This window comes from Chiroxiphia lanceolata, chromosome 2 (assembly GCF_009829145.1).
Source record: "Chiroxiphia lanceolata isolate bChiLan1 chromosome 2, bChiLan1.pri, whole genome shotgun sequence".
Taxonomy (NCBI): Eukaryota; Metazoa; Chordata; class Aves; order Passeriformes; family Pipridae; genus Chiroxiphia; species Chiroxiphia lanceolata.
In genome coordinates, this window is record NC_045638.1 from 56,176,130 (window position 1) to 56,197,113 (window position 20,984).

At 41.4% G+C, this 20,984-nt stretch overlaps 2 protein-coding genes across 7 annotated transcripts in view; one reads left to right on the plus strand and one right to left on the minus strand.

Moving 5' to 3' along the window:
* Positions 1-869: 869 nt before the first annotated feature.
* Positions 870-5,497, minus strand: ALG11 (ALG11 alpha-1,2-mannosyltransferase). Of its 2 annotated transcripts, none has more exons than XM_032678941.1 (4): positions 5,315-5,497; positions 4,127-4,321; positions 2,522-3,453; positions 870-1,274 (listed from the first exon to the last, which is right to left on the minus strand). In XM_032678941.1, exons 1-4 carry the CDS (start codon positions 5,350-5,352, stop codon positions 1,003-1,005), a joined length of 1,437 nt encoding a protein of 478 aa, XP_032534832.1. In that variant the 5' UTR covers positions 5,353-5,497; the 3' UTR covers positions 870-1,002. The 2 variants fall into 2 exon arrangements, with proteins under 2 accessions (XP_032534832.1, XP_032534830.1); XM_032678939.1 differs by having other exon boundaries at positions 880-1,274; positions 4,127-4,360; positions 5,315-5,447.
* Positions 5,498-5,615: 118 nt separating this feature from the next.
* ATP7B (ATPase copper transporting beta) overlaps positions 5,616-20,984 on the plus strand; it is a 45,015-nt gene continuing 29,646 nt past the window's right edge. Inside the window, exons 1-2 of one of the 5 annotated variants that reach the window (XM_032678937.1) lie at positions 5,616-5,806; positions 7,159-7,387. In XM_032678937.1, coding sequence (XP_032534828.1) covers positions 7,325-7,387 — 63 coding nt within the window. In that variant the 5' untranslated portion in view covers positions 5,616-5,806; positions 7,159-7,324. Of the gene's footprint in view, positions 5,807-7,158; positions 7,388-19,234; positions 19,736-19,875; positions 20,157-20,984 lie in introns of those variants that run through there. The other 4 variants (XM_032678938.1, XM_032678936.1, XM_032678933.1 and 1 more) reach the window with 4 other exon arrangements.

Consider the following 20,984-nt stretch of genomic DNA (forward strand, 5'->3'; position numbering starts at 1 on the left):
AAACAGCAGGTCTAGTGAGGCACCGCCCCTGGTTGGCTCACTGACCAGCTCTGTCAAGAAGTTATCTTCCACACAGCCCAGGAACCTCCTAGACTATCTCTGCTCTGCTGTACTGTATATACAGCAGACATCTGCTAAGTTAAAGTTTTGCACTTCTCTTAGCTTGCTAAAATATAAGGCTAAAAAAAGGGCTATGCGTTTTTTCCATTTTCATACAAACGCAAGTGTCAAATTCTTGAACATATAGTTTGTACTGTTCTCAGTTTTATAATAAGCAGTCACTTAGAGCTTTAACATTCATGTTTGCATAGCATTTAATTATGCCCTCTAATCTAGACCTTTCTATTCCCTAGGAACAGAAAACCTTTCAAAGGAGAAGGGTTGGAAAAATACTATTAAGTTGTTATACATGAAAGGACATGAGGAAATACCTAATATAAGGATCACAGAAAAGTGCAGTTATTACACTTATAAAAAGCACACTACCACATGTTTATCCTAAAGGAATCACTGTAGGTAGAGATCTTCAGAACTACAATTAAAATCCTATGTAACAGAATTTTGCCACACAACAGGGGAGATCAAATTGAAAATGTGCTGTAGATTCCAGGAAAAAAAAATTTACTGAGTAGAAAGGGTACAAAACAAAAGTGTTGGCTTCGAAAAAGTATGACTATGGGAAGAGAGCCATAAAATGGGTGAAGACTGAAAGTATTCAATAAATTAAAGAGCTTCCTGATGTAGTTCTGTTACTAAAGCAGTATCATGATTTGTGAATCCAGAGGGTTTTGAAGTGCACCACGCTGTCATGAAGTCAATGCAGAAGCATTTCTTTCCCAGTAGAAAAAAAATCTGTTACATACAGTAGATAGCCTGGCATCAAGAAAAAAAACCTCTTTATTGAATGGGACCAAGGGATCATAGATTAGATATATTTACAGGTGCCACACAGTCAAATACAAAAAGTTAATTTTACTCATATAAATTTTTATTTATATACATTTATTTAAATAATGGTTCCACGGATAACAGGAATGTGTCTTCAAAATGCTGGTTTGAAAATCTGTGCACAGAGCGACGAGCATTTTCTCTGATCTCTAATCTTTTTTCAGGAGACAAAGAGAGGATATAAGCCATCGTTTCAGCATAATTGTCCTCATTTTCTGCTAGGAAGCCTGTAACATGTCCTTCATAGGGTACCACAATATCTAATTTCGGGCCTCCAGAATTGTGAGCCAGAATAACTGTGCCAGCTGCCATACATTCAACTACTCCTGTAAAAGATACAAAATACGATGATATGAATGTGCACATCGTGTACTTTGACTCTCTATAAAACACTGGAAAGTTAAAACAACAGTAAAACTCATTTCAATTAGATAATATTCAGAAGTTCACTATTTTGCAGATTAACAAATCTTTACAGCTTTTGACAAGTCAGCAAGACACTAGTAAAAACTGTTATTGCTACATCTGTATTTTTGATGGAAGACATTTTAATGAAATGGGAATCAGTAAGCTTTTCTCAGCTAAAAGCAGTGGCATAGTAAGAGCATACAATGTATATAACAACTTAATTCTCCTCCACGGTTCCAGAACAGACCAGAGCATAAACTACTACTCCTGATACTTAAATTGTACTCTGACAGTCTGAAGACACTGCCTGCAGTTTAGTCACATTATAGACAAGTATGGCATCCATCTGCTTGGCTGCTAACTAACCCTCTTGTAGATTTATGGCAGATGGGCAATCTCTCAAGGTCAGGACTCAACTAATCCAAATAAACTGAGCCCCATACCTTAATTCTGTATGAGAGCACACTGCAAACCAGGACTCAGCTCCTCTTTGGAATTCTGCTCCATGCTACACTGATTGATTTAAGGACTTGATTTATTTGCATCAGCACAGGTGCATAGTGCAATGAGATGGCCCAGGGTACCTGGTGGCATCTACACGGGGCTTATTTATAACAGACAAGATCTGTGGGAGACTCACACCTTTGAAACAGCAGCTTGAGCCCCATGGCATTTCAAACAGCATTTGAGGCAGGTGAAATACAACCAAAATCTCTACACATGGACATCTACACACAAACTGTGTCTAAGCTCCTCCTGCAGTCTGTGGAGCACAATCTAAGGTGCTTAATCAGAAGTACCTGCTGCCTTTTGGGGCTCTGGAAAGCCTCTGTGTAAGGCTGGCAAACCTAACAAAAGGACCATAAGGTGACCCATGACCTTGCAGGGTGATAGCTGGAGGTCAGCAGGACATCCTGGGCAGCATAGATGGGACTAGCTGTCTGTTTAGGTGACCAGGGGATGCCCAGGATTAACAGTCTACGACTACAGCGCTTCAGCTTGCACTACAGTAGCACCTAGTGGTTAGACATCTGCATTGGTCCTGTAGGCTTTACTGCAGCTACACTGGCTCTAATGGGAATGGGAGCTGAACACCTGCTCGGCATGCAGACCTCTATGCCTGCACACCGAGGGACAAACGGCTGAACTGAGGAAAGGTACTGACCGATCCCGAAGTGCTCATTCCACATTGTATGCAGACCGATGGTGGCCTCTGCCAGGTGTCTCTTAAGCTCCTCAAAGGGAATGTTTATCCTGAACATCACATCGTTACCAACTCCCAGCTCTTCGCAAAGACGTTTCAGGTTATTTACACGCTCTTCATCTTGCTGGTTACGACAGCCTCCAATTAAGATCAGCTTCAACGATGGCTGCTGCCCCACTCGCTTCTCTTTCAGCAATTTAGCAAAGGCTCTGATTTGCAAAGGATGATCTTTTTCAGGCCTGAACTGGCTGACAGAAACAATGGAATATTCACTGGTGCTCTTTTCCAGTTCCAGTGGAATACCCAGGAAAGTCTGGACATCGCATGGAGGATACACAACACTAGTGCAAGCCCCAGCTCTCCAGAGGGAAAGGATGTGATTTAGCGTCCAAGAAGAATTAACCATTATCACATCACTGCAGGAACCAACCAACCCATACATGAAAGCAAAGAAGTAGTAGTAGACAAGCTTAAATTTGCTGAAGAAAGGGCTGTTTGTAATGAAGGCTGTGTTGTTAAACCTGGTATCCCGATCCCTAACGACAGAAAGCATATCGGTGCTGATAGTGGGATAATGGACATAGCATCCAACGCGACAACCTCCTAAATATTTAAAGAGGGGAAGTGTGAAAGCATAACCCATTGAGTCAATATAAATATCAGGAACACACTTTAGAAGAGCTTCCCAGCCAAGGAACACTGATCCTAAACTTTGTCCCAGTAAAGTGAAGTGAGGATAAAGAGAAGCTTCCACAAGGTAGCGTTTTTCTAGGAATACAAACTTCACAGGATGAATTAATTTGATGTTGAATCTTCTGAAAGCACCTTCTACTATTTCTTCTCCAGTGGCATCTCTGTCACCAGTGTAAACAACACACGTTATATTTCTGTACCTGTAAGAATAGAGAAAAAGAATTTCATACATTCTTCTCTTCGAATTTTTTAACAATAAACTATTATCTGTTCAAAATTACTCAAGAAGAATGTGAGAACAAATGTCTGACATAGCTATGAAATGACTTCAATTAAATTACACTTTTCCTAATACTTCCACAGTTTTTTCCTGATTTGCAGAAAAGCATATGGCTGAGGACTTGGGGAATATTATTATGGAGTAAAAGGAGCTCAGCATTATCTACAGACTTAAGACCACACTGCCCTAGATGTCTGTTTATTGCATAGCATGAGCAAAATACACACAACTGTGCAAATCAGGGGATGTGCCAATGTCAAATCCACTTCAGATATTAACTTTTTTTGTCTTCTGCACCAAGAGGCAAGTATCAAGATTATCAGTTATCTACTGATGAGTTATGGCTATACAAAATTCCATACCAGAGGTGGGGGTGTTTCTCTCAAGGATATACAGAAAAAAGTAAGAGATGCCACAGCAGAAAAGATCAAAATCTGGGTAAAGTGATGAAGTGGAATGGTGCAGCCACATGGAACTCAGATGTAAAATAAAACATAGGACTGGTGGATTAATAATACCTACTTAAGTAAAATGCATAAGTAACACCATCAGAAGCTAAGAATGAAATACGTTTGATAAACATATATGCTTACTTTTTCTGGAGCGTTCTTATAGCACACCACAAGACTCTCTCCCCTCCACCTCCTGCATTGCAATATGGGTGAAAAAAGGCCACCAGCAATGGCCCCTTCCCGTCTCTTCCTGCTGAGCTTAACTGCTTTTTCCTTTGTTGTATCCAGAGCCGTATTACCCACAGCAGTACCACCAAGCAGATGCACAAAATTCCACTTAGAAATAATGCAGGAATTAACAATGAGCACAGCAATCTGAAACAAGCCGGAAATTTTAAAATACATAACTGCTTTAAAGAAATACTATGTATGAACTTGAGCAAGAAGGGCTTACAGGGAGAGCTACAGGAGTTCAACAATTTCTTGAGTTCTTCTAATGTCAGAAATCATCAGTATCATTTCAACAATTACAGAAATAAAACCACTACTCTACATTGCTTAGATAAAGATCACTTTTTCCCACTCCTGTTACCTTGCAATCATTTATTATTGTTTACTCATGCCATATACCTGTATCTATCTCCATGTGCTCTACACACTAAAAGCTGCATGCCCTCAGCAATCGGGCAATATAAAACTGGCAGAGTGATTTCTAAATAGATTTACTGTAAGAATTTTATTCAGTCCAAGTTCCTGTTTGGCCTGCCTTATTGCGAACTGCTTTGGTGCCAATTTACTGGGGCCAGCCATTTCCCACTCCCCTGAGATATGAAGAGCTATGTCAGCTCTCCAGAGAAGCGCCGTGCAGCTTCTCTGAGTAGTGACCCGTTTCCTGTGGCCTCTGAGACGCTGACAGGGGTATTCCCTTCGCTCTCCACCGCCGCCCTCTCAGCTCCCCTAAACCACTGACGGGATGTTTCTCACAGGAGTGTCTTCCTGGCCCACTGGGGCTCACAGGGACAGCGCCTGGTTCCTCCTGCTGGGCTACGCCTTATGATAAATAGCGTTTACTCGGCGCCAAAGGACTTGCCCACGGCCACCCACGCGTCACGACTGACACGTCAGGAAACACTTCCATTTTCGGCAGGGAGCAGCGGAAAAGCACATTAACCCATCCGGGGCCGGCGGCACGGCGAGGAGCCGGGCAGAAACCATCCCACCTCGCTCTGCCCGGGCGGGCTCAGGGGGATGTGGGAGCGCGGCCAGGAAGGGGCTGCCTCCTCCCCTCCCTCTCCGCTGCCAGGACGCGCCGCCCCCGCACCCCGGTACCTGATGAGCCCACACAGGCACAACCCTCCCGCCACCATCTTGGACAACGCCGCATCCCCTTCCCGACGGAAAGGGCGGCTCCCGGCCGCGAAGGGAGGGACCAGCCTGGCATCGGCTCCCGGATGGCACCGCCCCCGGAGGGGCGGGAACGGCGCCGTCGCTGCCTCCGACTCCGCTGCCTTCTCCTCCGGCTTCTGCTCTTCTTCTGCCTCCTCCTTCTCCACCTCCTCTTCCTTTTCCTGCTCCTCCTTCTTCTCGTCCGCCCCGTCCTCCCCACAGCAAGTGCAGAGCCCCGTACCCCGTGAGAGAAGTGAGGTGCACTAGGTTCTTGGGAGCGCTGTGCTACTACGTAAACCATCTTCCCCGGGAATGCCACGAAGAGAGTGGAAAGCAGCACGGCACTGACATAGCTTAGTCAGACACAACACGGGCCTCTCAGTGCAATACAGTGACGTCCTTCAATCCTGCGGGGAGGATGGAAGGGAGAGGATGGTGAGGAGGCAGAGGCTCCCCCCGGGGACAGATTTTTTTTTTTTTTTTGACAATCCATCATATCCAGGTTTTGCCTTTGGAAATGTAAATGCTGGCCCCTTTCTTTGGCCAGGAGAGGATGGTGCTCCATGTCCTGGCTTCCAGCTCAGCCTTAACCTCCTGATTGTTAGTGAATCCGTCTTTACAGCGAGGGACCTCTGTGCGACTTTGTGCAAGTTATCGCTGTGAGGCCGAGGGCAGGGTGTCTAGCACACCCTGTGCCTGGCAGTGTCTCTAAAAGGGATTCCGTGAACACACTCACTGCGGACAGTTTCCACTGGAAGATGTCCAGGTTGTCTCTGTCTAATGTGCTTTGTGTCCTATTTTGTCATGGTTGGGGAATATATGCACAGACCAGAGGATTAGTGCAGTGATAAGACTGAACAGGTCAGTTTTTTAAAATGCTACTAATGATGCGTTAGTCTACATCAAGACTACGTATTTCTAAAAAAGCTTTCTTGGAATGATGTAAGGAACTCGTCCTGCTCCCGGATGCTGGGAAGCGTTGAGTGAAACTACCAGACTATGTAGGTCAGGAGGGGCTTAGGTAGAACCATCCCAAATATTTCCGATCTCCTATCACATTGCTGAATGCTTTTTTCCCCCACCACATTCTCCATTTTAAAATCATAAAATGCTTTATGTGGGAAATTTGATCCAGATAACTCATTCTCCAGTCTCTTGCAGAGTTGAGGCTGTCCAAAATGTAAGGGAATTTTAAACCCTGTTTCTTTGAACAAGACTTTTCCAGAACCTGTGATCTTTCAGCCTCTTTGAGGTCAGCATGATCCATTTCATATCTTAGCCACCTGTGCATTTTGAGGTCTTAAAGGTGTTAGGGATTTTTGTGAAGGTTATCCTGTGTCTTCCTAATCAGAAGAATGTTGGTTGGAAAGTATTGAATCATTAGTTTATGTGGCCATTGCTACAGCCTGAAGCAGAGAGACACAGTCTCTACTGTAGTGGGAGTGAGAAGAGTCCAGCTTAGGTTATTTGATTCTGACCTGCCTGGATTGAGTTTTCCACTTAGAAGGACAATCCACGTGGGAGTGAAACTGGAAACATGTCAAACCCTCAAAGTTTTATTGGCTATTTTACTGGTGTTTTTATTTATTTTGACTGTCCTAAATACCACTGACTGTAGGTTTTACCAGAGCATCTCTACACTTATGTAAGTAGGTAAATTGGAAGAGTTCTGTTGGGAGGTCCAGTGAGCATGGCCATACATTTCATTTCTGAACCAACAGCTCTCAGAAGGAGGGTGCTACAGGCATTGTTTTCTCTCTCTTAATCTTTTTCCTCTTCCCTGACAGAGCAGTCCCTGAAAAGCCTGTGGTATGTTTACAGAAGAGATTTCTGCTGGATTCATGTCTTTCAACTCAAGACACCTCTCTTGTAATGTCAGCATTTGAAGATTATTGCCTGTGTTCAGAGAAGAGGCAAGTTCTTCCAGGGAACAAGAAGTCCAGTCTATTTTAGATGATGAAATTTGTGTTTCTCCTCACAGACTTCAAAAGGAGCTCATGGTCACTCCCTTGGAAGGTATGAATCTTAAACTGAATGTCTTTATGAAGCCGAAGGACCACAGGTTAGCCATGGTTTAATTAAGATGAGACTTAAGTAATAATGCTGAAGAGTTCCAGGAAGCAAGAAGATTAATTAATGAGGGAGCACCTACCTATTTGGCTCTTAAGTTTCACTTGTTGTAGGGAGAAATTTGCATGATGGTGAGAGTAGCAAATAGTTTTCTCAGTTCTGATAATTTATAGTTCATAGAATCACAGAATGGCTGAGCTTGGGTGAAATTGATTGGATGGATGGATGGATGGAGCCAGAGAGTTGTGGTCAATGGCTCAAAGTCTAGGTGCTGCACCTGGGTTGATGCAATCCCAAACATGAGTACAGTTTGGGAGAACTCATTGAGAGCAACCCTGCAGTTTCTTGAGGGTTCCCATGCATGAAAAGCTGGACATGGCCCAGCAATGAGCACTTACAGCCCAGAAGGCTAATTGCATCCTGGGCTGCATCAAAAACAGTGTGACCAGCAAGTCGAGGGAGGTGATTCTGTCCCTCTACTCTGCTCTGAGACCCCACCCCAGAGTGCTGCACCCAACTCTGGGGTCCTCAGCACAGGAAAGATATAGACTTGTTGGAGCAGGTCCAGAGAAGGGCCACTAAGATGATCAGAGGGCTGGAACATCTCTTGCATGAAGACAGGCTGAGGGTGTTGGGGTCGTTCAGCCTGGACAAGAGAAGGGCCCAGGGAGACCTAATTGCAGCCTTCCAGTACTTAAAGAGGGCTTACAAAAAAGAGGGAGACTGACTTTTTTCATGGACAGATAGTGATAGGACGAGGGGCAACAGTTTAAAAGAGGAGAGATTTATATTAGATGTTAGGAAGAAACTAATTCCTGTGAGGATGGTGAGGTACTGGAACAGGCTGCCCAGACAAGTTCTGGATTCCTCACCCCTGGAAGTGTTCAAGGCCAGGTTTAATGGGGCCCTGAGCAACCTGATCTAATGGGAGGCAGCCTTGACCAGTCAGAGGGGTTGGAACTAAATGATCTTTAATGTCCCTTCCAACCCAAACCTTTCTATGATTCTATGACCTCTGGACACCATTCTCCAGCCCCCCTGCCCAAACTGAGTCATCTAGAGCTGTTGCCCAGGACTGAGTCCAGTTTTGAAAACCTGCAAGAATGGACACTGCATAACCTCTCTGGGTAACCTGTGCTTGGTCACCCTCATAGTGAAAAAGTGTTTCCTGATGTTCAGAGGGAACCTCCTGTGTTTTGGTTTGTGTCCATCGCCTTTGGTCATGTTACTGGGCACCACTGATAGATCTTGGCTCCATCCTTCATGTATTTATACACATTGATGAGATCTCTCTTAGACTTTTCTTCAGGCTGAACAGTCCCAGCTCCCTCAACCTTTCATTACAGAAGAGATGCTCCAGTCTCTTAATCATCATAGTTTATTTTTTTCTTAGCCCCTCTAGTGGTAATTAAAAACAGACTTATTGTTTTTAACAGTTATTTTGTTAACTTTTCATTAATCACATTCAGCTTCTGAGGTTGCTGACAGACTTATGGACTGCAAGGCTTACCTTTAGTGTGCAAATGTCCAACACAGACTAATTGAGCGATCACCACTTAGTGACTTCCCCACCTTAATGCCTGTGTGGCAGGCGATACTGTATGCATGCATTTAGGGTATTGACAATAACTTCAGCAAGAGCAGCACTGAGCTCTCTGTGGTGTTCCCACTCCAGCAGTGAGAACACTATTCAAAACCTTGTCTGTAGAAAATTCCATGAGGCTGACATGCCAACGAAATTAAACTAGTCTTGCCATGAAGTCAGCTTTGTTTTCATCTTCCCACAGACGTACCAATCTTTTAATCTTTTGTTGCTTCTGTAAGCATTTTTGTCCTGTTTTAATTGCTTTCCTTATTAAGGTCCTTACTCTGAAAGAAAGCCCATGCAAACAGGCCTTCTGAAATGAGTGGTATTCAGAATAAATAGCAGAACCCACTCACTTTGTGTTCTCCCCAAGCCTACGATGCGTTTGAGACAGTTTTAAAGAATATTTTTGTAGCTCTCATTCTTGCTGAGTACTCCACATATGAGTAACCTAGTAAGATAAAACCACTGGCAAGTAATAATAGAAAGAAACTGGATTAATATTGTCTAAGGATATTCATATGACAGTCATGTGGTCTTTTATATTTTCTTGTACAGTTACTTTCTTTCAGAAACATTCACTGTGTAGCTCCAAGTCTCTTGTTCGGGGCTGCTGTCTTAGCTACCAAAATGCCTGGGACTGTTTTTAGCAGAAGGAATCTTAGGTCATTCATATACACAGTAAGTTTTTAATTTTTATACATCTTGTGATAGGCTGTGAAGGCAGAAATAAAGTTACACCAGTTCTATGCTAAATATTTGTAAAGCAAAACGCAAGCATTAGAAATACATTGTGGCATTGATAAATCTAGGGAAAAACGCTAAGGGGTTGTTTTTACTGGTATGTTGTAATATTAAAGTTGCTAAATATAAGCAATTCTAGTAAAAAGTTTTTTTTCACTCTCATCCTTTATTTTGAGTTACATGTTCTAGGGCACGGGTGCTTGCACCATGTATCTGTGAGCAAAAGCTGGCCTTTTTTTTTTTTTTGGCAGAAGCAATGAAGAATTAAGTAGCTTGGATTTATGCAGAATTTTTGCAGGAATGCCTATAAAGCATGTTTATTTGCATCACCAGGCAATTTAAGCAGGTTGAACCCATAGCTTTTGATTAACAGAAGATAATTTTCACACAAATTGTTACAGTTTGGCAAGGACCATGTAGGAAAACAAATCAGTTCCACTGTTGGAGTTTAATCCTGTAGATCGGGTGAGTGTTTTAACCTTCCATGGACTCTAAATGTCTGCTATTTTTAGGGTGGGTGGAGGACATGTTTTCAAGCAACTCAGAGCACAGGCAGAAATGAGATGGCAAATTATGGACCCCTACTGATAATATCACTGAGCTTGCAAAATAACATGCAGACTCACTTTAAATCTCATCTTTTTCAGGTGGAATTTTGGGATTCTTAAGGAGCTGGTGATCATTTTTGACTGTCTGTGATAGCAGACTCAAACCCTTCTTGCTTTTCATTCTTCCTTATGTAAATAGTAACATATCTGGGACCATCTGTACCTAATTATGTGCATGAAGGGGATCATGAAGGACCACCTCTTTCACAGTCATACCTTAACACCTGTTTAAATCAACTATGAAACTACTTAGGAAGCTGCAAAACTTCACTGTGAATTTTTTCACTGAGTGAAGTGCTTCCATCATCAAATTTTAAAGGTTGTTCAAGGTGCATTTGTGCACATGTTTGTATGTGCCTCTCTGCCTGTTTCAGGAAGCAAGGGAGAGTGTTATTCAGATGAAAATCCAAACTGTTTCACATGAAGCCAGGACAAGGCAGGATTTGCATTCTGTGCTCGTGTCTGGCTCCTTGGCACTGCTTAAGAAAGAGAAAGGAACGAGAAACTGCCTGCAGAGCAGGACAGAAGGGAGTTAAAATTATTGGAGGAGACTGTTTGGCTAGTCCAGACATGCAGACACTGTGCCTTGTCACCTCCTCTGACTATTTCTATTCTGAGGATGAGGAAAGCTTGGAAGGTCAATGATTTTCCCATGGGGTAGATTCAGTCAAAGATCCTCTTTTGGATGGTAAACCAGGGCTGCTTAAAAGTAGTTCCCTGCCACACTACCTTTTCTTTCAGCAAGCAGAGGTACCAGGTGGGAACGATAAATGAACTGAGCCTGAATTTCCATGGCTTAACAACTCTGCTTTCCAGGAATTTTGGGCAGTAAATAAGTTTCAGAAGGTTGCTCAGCAACTCTCAGTATGGTTACTGTCCTTTATAGTGAGCTGCAGAATGCACTGGTTTTGACTAAACATGTCCTTGGAAGAAACATTCTTTGCCTAGAGAACAGACTGAGGTGAACTCTGGAAACGAAAGTATTGCTGAGAGCTGAAAAACTCCTCAATTTTAGAGTTAGAAGGCTTTTTTTTGTTTACTTTTTCTCACAATCACAGGGTCCCAGGAACTCTTTAGGAGTCAAATGTCTCCAGTTTCCTCTGGGTATTCCTCATGCAATAAACAAACACTGTTTTTACAGTGAGTTTGAGTCATGATGAGCCAGTATGCTTGCCACAGGAAACAATCTGAGAAAACTCATCTGCATTTTAAACTAGGATTTTAACTGTGTATTTCAATCCAGGTGTTACATATTTCAGATAAAAATAGTTGTAAACAGAAAGAGGTTTACTCTGTATTGCCATTTCCCTTAGATGGTTTTCAAAGCAACTGTTTGTATGGAAGAGATTGCATAGCAGCAGCAGTAACAGTTTCCTGTGTTGATAGTTTCATCCCTGACTGTTGCTGTAGGTCTGACATTTCCACCTGAATCCTTACCTGAATTGTTGTAGGCTGCTCATGTTATTTTATTTAATAGGAAATTATTATCAAGTATTCCAGAAAAAGAAAGAAAGAAAAAAAACAATGGCAGCAAATAGATTTTCATATTAATTTTTTTTCTCGTCTTAGTTTTTATAAGCTTCTACAGTGAATCAGTATGACTCTATCCAGGCACACTCCATTTATTTTCATGGTCACTTGGAAGTATGTTTTTTCCACTGAAAAAAACTGGCACCTCATTGCCTTTGGCTCTTGCCTGAGAATTAACTGTAAGTTCGTGCAAGATATTAGACCTAGAAAGTGCAGTGCTGTATAGTTCTTAGCCCTGAAGAGCAACTAATTGACGGGATTTTTGTAGAAATACAGCTAATGACCTGTCACTAGTGAGGTTCCACAGGGCTCCATCTTATGCCCTGTCCTCTTCAACATTTTCATAAATGACTTTGGATGCAGGACTGGAAGGGATACTAAGAAAGTTTGCAGATGACACAAAATTGGGAAGAGCTGTTGACTCCCTTGAAGGCAGGGAGGCCCTGCAGAGAGACCTTGACAAATTATAGGGCTGGGCAATCAGCAACCACATGAAGTTCAATAAGGGAAAGTGCTGGACTCTGTACCTGGGATGGGGCAATTCCAGATGTATGGACAGACTGAGGAATGAGATGCTGGAAAGCGGTGCCATGGAAAGGGACCTGGGGGTTCTGGTTGATGGCAAGTTAAATATGAGTCAGCAGTGCCCTGGCAGCCAGGAGGGCCAACCATGTCCTAGGGGGCATTAGGCAAAGCAGTTCCAGCTGGTCGATGGAGGGGATTGTCCCGCTCTGCTCTGCACTGGTGCAGCCTCATCAGTTTCCCTCCTCACTTCTTGCCTGCTGTGGCAGAGTAGGTCAGCCAGAGAGCTGGCAGATCTTCATCCACCTCCAAATTGGGAAGAAAAATGCATTTAAGGGCAGCACTGTATTTAGGGAGGCCCCTGCTGCTCCCCCTCCTGTTCCCTTCAGTCCCACACATGGTGATGGCGTATGATCAGAGGCTCATGAGCAGTGCTTAGGTTTGTTCGCTCATGGAAGGAGCTTGTGCCTTGTCTTGGCAGCATGTGGCAGGGTCCAAAAGGGCAGGGAGTGGAGGGCAGGTGAGAAGGGCCCTTGTGCCACCCTGGCTGGGCTGTGCCTGAGCCCCGTGACAGGGTCACCTGAGAGATTACGCTCTCTGCAAGAGTGAGGTCACAGGGAGGGCCCTAACACCCTCATGCCTTTTTCTACCCCGTAGCTGCAACCAGTCCACAGAGAGAGGAGGGAAAAAAGAAGTAAAAGAATGAAACAGATGATGTAGAAAGTGGAAACTCTTCACAGACAGACTTTTGCCTGTATCACCAAGAAAGCAGATAGGACTTTGCTCAAGGCTCTGTGTTGGAGGAGCGCAGGTGCTGTGGTGAGGAGTTCAGCTTTCAAGCTTACTTACGGATTTGGGAATTTCTTCTCTCTTTGTGTATATAGGTGGTTCCTGCCAGGATAAGATAGAAATAGCTGTTAAGAGAAACTGCCTTTAATATGTAACCTGCCCTAACAAAGGCAATATGTTATTTTAGACATGGCATTTGTAATGCAAACACAAGATGCTGTTTTGCCTTTTGTTTTTTTTCTTGAAATGAAGGTGATTTCAGAGGCTGAGCAGTTTGGCTTGGGATTAAACACTGACCACAGAGCCAGAAATACAGGCATGAGAGTGTTCTTAAAACTAATAGTAAACCTAAATGGTGTGGACTCTTCAGTTGGGGACAGTTTACAGGAATATCTATTTTATATGGAGGTCACTTAAGACATAGGCTTGCATTCCTGATCTGCATAGGGGAAAATTTAATTGCAGATTTGTCAGGGCATCTTAGGGTCTGCTATTAGTTTGCCTGCTACAGGGTGAATGGCAGTGTACTTTGGGAAAAAAACAATAATAAAAAAATCAGTCCTATCATTTATTTAAATCACAACTCAGAGACTTATCACTTATTTTTTTTCCGAACAAGTGTAAGAGATAGTTTTAAAGTGCTACAAAAAGTACTAAGAAATTTACAAAATAAAAATTGAATCAATACTTTAATTATTTCTTATTTCTAAATATGGATAACAAATGTTAGTTCACAAGTAATAGGTTTTTCTGTCTTCTCAAATTAGCCTTTTAAAATAGTTACTTTTGTACTGTTACTCATTCTCAAGTTATATTTGAAATATTGCAGTTAAAATGGGTAAAATATGGGTCCTTTTTCTATGCATGGAATTCTAAAAAGCTTTTGCTTGAACTTCACAAGCCAGAACCACTTCTGAGCAAGAGAAAATCGTGGACAATATTAGAAAATTAAGTTGGAAACACAGAAGTAAAATTACTGGTTTTGCTGTGGCACTGCCTTACAAGTTCTGCCAGCCTTCTTAACCTTCTTGGTAAATGAACATTAGTGGAAATCTTGACTTGAATTAATTCATGCAGGTTGCAATTGTTCTTTGCACTTAAACCTTGACCCACAAGGTGTGTCTTTTTCTATGGTAATATGATCAGCCTAGTAGTTTCCAGGCCCTTGAAAACAAATTGCTGCAGTATAAACAGATAACAGAAATTATCATAATGAAACCAACACTGCTAAGAGCAGACAAAGTACCAAGTCCACACAATTTGCAATCATACAAAAAGCTGTGGAATGAAAAAAATCAATACATGTTTTGGGACCCTGTTAGAAAAGAGGTGCTTTGTTGAGTTTTGCTGATTTCGAGCAAACAAACCTTTCTAAATATTTAGAGAAGATTGAGTCTGCTTCCTGAAAAACTGAAGCCAAAGTCTGAGCTGATTGGGTTTGAAATGAGGTCATCAACTCTTAAGCAATTTTATTCGTGGCGGGTAGGAATTTGATCACTTATATTTCGGATTTCTGTATGTTTTCCCTTTTTCTTACAGTGTAAGAAATAATAGTACTTATGGACACACTTCTTCATCTCTTTCAAGAAATATGTATCCCATTCATGCTATAGAAGCACTTGTGTATCTAGTTGCTGCCTGTTTTCTTAGAACCAAAGAGTTTTTTCTGATTTCATGGCTCAAAACTAAGAACAAATGTATTTAAAGAGAGAGTTTTGTTGCCTGTCCATACAGAAAGGTATGGCATTTTTTTTATGTTCAGTAATAAGTATGTCAGTTAGTTTGGAGAAGTCAGGGACATAGTTATGTACCATGAATATGACCAAGCTTCCACTGAACTTTCAGCTGCAACTGTTTGATTCATGTGGGAAATGTGAGGTTTGTGTTGCCTGTTGTAGGACTGCAAAATGACTACTGAGCAAGTGCAGTGATTTATTTGAAGAAAAAGTGGATGCCTTTAGTAACTACTTCTCTTTTGGCTTAAAGAGGGCACTGACAGTGGAGAAATAATTGTTTCACACAAGGGCTGGATGTTTCACGGGTTTGCTCTCAAACAATGTTGTTAACAACTTCTTGATAACTGTGAGTTACCAGCACTGTTGTTTGTGATATTACTACAAGCTTTGCAATACTTTGCTACCCCTCCCCACTTTTTTTTTCACTTAATGCTCCATTTCCTGCAGTTGCATGTGTAAAAACCAAAACCAAATCTAACTCTGTTAAGATGGGGGGAAAAAATTCAAACATTTTAGCTGATTGCATTCTGAAGACAAAATTAAAAATAACTCAAAATATGTCAAATGGGAAATTACTTGTGGTTAACCCTTATATCATTGTTTGTATGCCTCAGGATGGATTGTATTTTGGTAGTTTAGAATGATGTCTGAGGAGGAGAGTTGAAAAATGATCAACATTCAAAGGCAGACTGGATTTCAAGAGTGATGTATTAATACTAATACATCCCTCTTTGCATTGACACAAAGTGCACGTATCTGAACCAATTCCTCTTGTCTGTCAAATTGTCAAATTAAGAGTAGGGCTAACCTTTCTGTTGTGTTAAGAGAAGGAGATTTGGCAGAAACTAACCCCCTTGCGTTCCAGGTGGATCTCAGATGCCAGGGGCTTGGGGCAGCTGGGCTTAGATTCTGAGTGACAGCCAGCTCAGCTCTAAGCAACAGAAATGCAGAGCCAATGCAGCGCTGTAAGTTCTGCTGAGTTCAGTAAGAACTGCCATGGTTACGGTTGCACAAATACTGCGATACACTGTAAGTCTGGTTGCGCCCAATGAGCTCTCATGGCCAGATTGAAGTCTGGTCGTGTTCAGTAACTCTCATGGCCAAGTGCAAGATGGTGTTGTTTCTTGAGCAACAGAAATGCAGATTGTTATTGGATTGCTGGTGATAAATACATCATCTGCAGGAGCATGTGTGAATACATAAGTAATGTATAAATAAATGAATAAAACACATAATAATAACCTGTGGCAAATACGTTTAATTGCCAGATGACTATATAGTGCTAAAAGTCTAATCACAAGCAGAACCTTGCTTTCTAAATTTCCGAAAGAAGCCCTAGATATACCTGCGTGTTCGAGTCTTACCATGTAGGCATCCCTGTGGGGAATGAGATAGGTACATCCCATCAAACATCCCAGGATACAAAAGTGGAGTCTCCTCTAGCCTCCTTCCCCACTTAAGCTACATTTATATTATTTTCTTTGAGAGACGGGAAAAAGAAAAGTTAAAGTTGATATCATTTCATGTTTAGGTGTAGCCTGAATGACTTTAGTCATACATGTAAAGCATGTACAGGTTTTATTTGTTAGCATACACAGAGGCATGAAAAGTAGTATGGTTTTTTGAGTTAATGAAACAAAGGTCAACTTTTGGTCACCATTTGGGTCATTCCTGTAGCTTAGTCCTGTTAGCTGCATCATTTTAAACAGAGCATGACCACAACACCTCTGTGCAGCTGCATCCTTTGTTTCATGCCTCTCTTAAGAGTGGTACACCAAGCTCCTTCAGTGTTTCTGGTCCTAAGGTGTGCAGACAGTTTGTTCCTGGTGAACTATAGCCAACGCATGCTCTCCTTCTTGCTGAACTTTGTTTTTCAGGTTTTTTTCCCCACACAGATTAAAGCAATGTGACCCTCTTACCTCCAGCTCCCCAATTTTTTTCCTTGAACCAAGCATCTCATCTTTCAAGACATTGTTAACACTATTTTAATATGCTTTCTTTGGGCAAGGAACCAGAGGGATTAGACACAGGCCAGAACATCCTATAAAGCCAAGGATGAATGCTTGATGAACCCAGGAAACTTAATTTAACTGAAAACACATAATTCTTGTGTGTTTATCATACAGTCTGATTGTAGCGGGTAATATGAAGAGGAAAACTGGAATTTTACCAGCTCTTGAGGCCTTAAGTCAAAGGGACTTAATTTTATTGGAATGTTCTGCATTTTCTGACATGAAAATGCAAACATCTTTGCCCAACACTAGCAGAGAGCTGTGAAGGCAGAAGGCATGTTTTCTGTTTGCCATCTGAATCTCATGCTACCAAGCCTGAGTGATTCATCCTGGTGAAACTCCTAGGCTGTGCAAAATCTGCCTTTAAACTCATCAGATGAGATGAGTAACATTGCCTTTGCTACTTCAGCCTTAACTAAAACACTTACCCTCAATTTGCAGCTGGCACAAGTAGCCTAAACTCCAAAGGGGCAGTTAATTGAGAGTATGTACTTTAGGGATGGCCAGAAACTGAAATTTCTGTTGACTAAGAAAATCTAGAATTTGAAATTGTTGTTATTTGGAATTAGAACACAGAGCTCAATTTCTAAATATCTTTTTTTGGGGGGAAGAGAATTGTTTTGTTTTAGAAAGACAAAGATTAGTTTTTAACTTTATATACGTGTATTTAGTATGTAGATGTAGCTTTAGTATTTAAAGACGTACTGAATTTTTTCATGTAAGTCAAATTGTATGATTTTCAATTGCTTGTTTCAAAATGAGTTAAAATCAGTAATTCCTGAAAGTATTTCACCTTTAACACAATTTGCATTTTCAGCACAGTGTTCAAGCTGAAGTCAGATATAGCTCTAATTCGTTTCACTGATAAACATAGAACAAACAGAGATACTTTACTCTTTGTAGTGACTCTCTAGAGGAGCCATTTCTCAAAATGTTTTCAAAATAACCCTTTTTAAAAATTTAATATTATCACCGATCTTGTACAATGATACAAAATAGTGCTACAGCAGTATTTTGAGTTTCCCTTCATTGTCAGAAGACCTTCTTTTTCAAAGATGGTCCTTACCTCTGAAGTGGAGTCAAGAACTAGATGGAGTGAGCAGAGCTGAGGATCCATCTTTGTGGAGAAGTTAGAACAGAAAGACAAGTTAGCATGCTAATGTCCTGCATGGTGACTTTCTGGACCACTGTCAATGTGGCAGGAGTGTGAGGGATGTACCTCTGCTTTTGGAAGTAAAAAGAATCTGAATTTGTCCTACCAGACAGGTAGAGTGTCTGTCATCTATCCCATAGGTTTTCATGAGGTGACAGAGATATGCTGACATTTTCACCCTCTGTGCTAACCTCTGCATAGGAGTAAATCTGTGCCTTTTTGCAGCAAGTCCAAGAAATTCTGATTAAATTTAAATCAATTACTTTAAGGCTTGCATGTGCACTGATGTCACTGCACAGCCAAGGAGTGTGTAACTTGCTAACACCTCAATTATATTTTATAAATTCCCTGTATGGCCATTCTTTAAGTGTTTCTGTTCAGGGGTGCCTTCAGAAGTGGATTGTGCTACTGTGGGCTTAGGGAACTGGAGATCCCACTTGGTGTGTTAGCACAGTGCTGTGCATTTGCTGTGGGCAATCCCAGAGAAATATATTCAAGCTTGGCTCAAGGCACTTCTAGTGATGGTACCTATCATATGTATGGCTGTCTAAATTAGATTTTCCTGTTGTTGCCCAGAGGATCTAAGGGGAACTGAATTTGCCAGAGAGCATATATTTTTTTTTCCCTTTACTTTCTGGCACTAATTGCTTGTTTAATTTTGTTTGGTTCGTTGTTTCTTAGTAAAGCTTGCTGATGGTAAAGAGGCATGTTTTAGAAAATACAAATATTGTACTCACTCTTTTGTTTTCCCTCTTGAAACAAAAAATGAACATTCTCATGCCCTGAATGAGTGAAAGACTTTTAGACTAAGAGCCTTATCTAATTATGTACGTTATCTAATTTGGCACATTTTCAGTGTTAGAAGGGAGCACATTTTATCCAAGAAATCCCTGGCAATTTCATAGAAGGAAATGGAGTAGCGTTGCCCTCTGTAGGAGCTGTGATTGTGCTCACGGCCACAAGGCGCTAATGCGTGTCTGGCCGGGCTGATTATGCACTTGCTTGCTGCACACAGGTCATGTTTGACTAGCTTGTGAAAGCAGCCTTGGCTGAGCCTGCCGCGACGCCGTGTGCAGAGATTAGCAGTGCTGAACGCAATTCGGAAAGCACAGGGGATGCCAATTGGTGGGAAACATTTAAACTGGCAGGGAAAGCAGGTAGCTGAGTGCAGCGAGCAGTGTACACAAGGATCACAGGTTACATCTGGGATTTTGTGATGAATGCCTAATGAGCATGTTGATTAGACGGGCAGAACTCTCCAGGCTGTTGTAAACGTAGCTGAAGGAAGCGTGGCTGATAAGACACTGAATAACCGCTCTCGTAAAGCTTTTGTTTGGCACTGCAATATTTAAAATCCAGAGAGATAATGGAGAGAAAACAGGACAGTAAAATGAAAAGGGAACTGTCCTACTTAGCTACTTTAAACGACAGAAACATAACCCTGATGTCTATTCGTAAGCAGCAGGCAGCTCATGATGTGCCTGAACTACTGATTATTGGTGAAAAGTCCAAGACTGGATCTCCAGTAAAAGCAAGCAGTAACTTGCAGAAAGAAGAGAAACTTTTGCAGAGTTACTCCATGGGAATGCCAGAAGTCAATACAGTTGAAAGACAGGTCAGTGAGCTGGTGTGTGTGCGCATGTTGGGAGGGAAGTAGTGTTTCTGATCTGGAGAATTTAAAACAAAGCATGTTGGACATGGGTTGTATATTAAAGGACGTTAAACTTTCTTTATCTAAATTGTCTCAATCCCCAGCACAGATGCCAGCCCCATAGCAAGCAGTACACAAATGCAAAGTCCTCTGGAGATCCTCTGAAAGTAATCTTTGAAAGCAGATGTTAATGATGAGTTATGCAGTAGAAACTAATGAGCATTGTTTCAGCTCCACCTCTAATAATACAGAGTGGTGATTCTTAGGAAGGAAACATAGTATTTCTCCTTTTGAACTGCAATTGCTTGAGTAGTTTGACAGAAGCTCATACCAGTTTATTCTCTGGAATAACAGAAATTGAAGAAACATTAAAAAGTCCTTGTAGGTAAGTAGTTTATTTATATCTGCTAAGTGGGTGCTAGTGAAAGTTTTTGATAAATGTATCTGTGGCAACTTTTTTTAAATTCAGTGTTATATATAACTATGGTATTTTTTTAGATTAACTGCTATGAAAAAGAGGCTTAGAAAGGTCAGCGCTGATAAAAGCATGATAAAGTTTATTATTTTTAAAAGAGTTTTTGCTGTTTAAAAGGTATGTAAACTGCAGTAATGTAGTTTGGGCCAGTGAGTATTGGAAATATTCAAGGAAAAGAAACTCTCAGAAAAAATGTGTTCTTTGAAACTGTGTATGCTTAGAATGGCTTAAATAATTAGTGTCAGACTGGAATGAAATATCAGCCAGGACCGACCAAATATACCTGAAGGCTTTTTCTGCCTTGAGTTATTTCTTGTATTATAAATGTTTGCTAGAAAACAATCATGACAAAAATGACTTTGTTCTGCCAGAGGATCTCTTCTCTGTATTCAGTTCACTGGAATATATGTGTTGCTTGTATTGGAGCTGTGAAGAACATCAAAGAGAGTTTTGCATTGTTTTAATTCTAAATTAGAAACATTGCATATACAGCAAGGCTTTCTCCTTTCCCGTAAAGCAAATGTGGTTTACACAGCTCCCTTTAATTTAAAACTAGCTGTTAAGGTCTCTAAGGTTTGTTAACTACAGTAGGTGTGATTTCAGTAAGCTCTAACTGCCTAAATCTTTCCCCATCATCTGTACTGATAGAGAAACCTGATCATTAATGGGGAATAGCAGTCACTTTGAAGAAGCATTAAGGTAATTAATTTAGTATTTTGAAAACAAAAGTCCCATAAA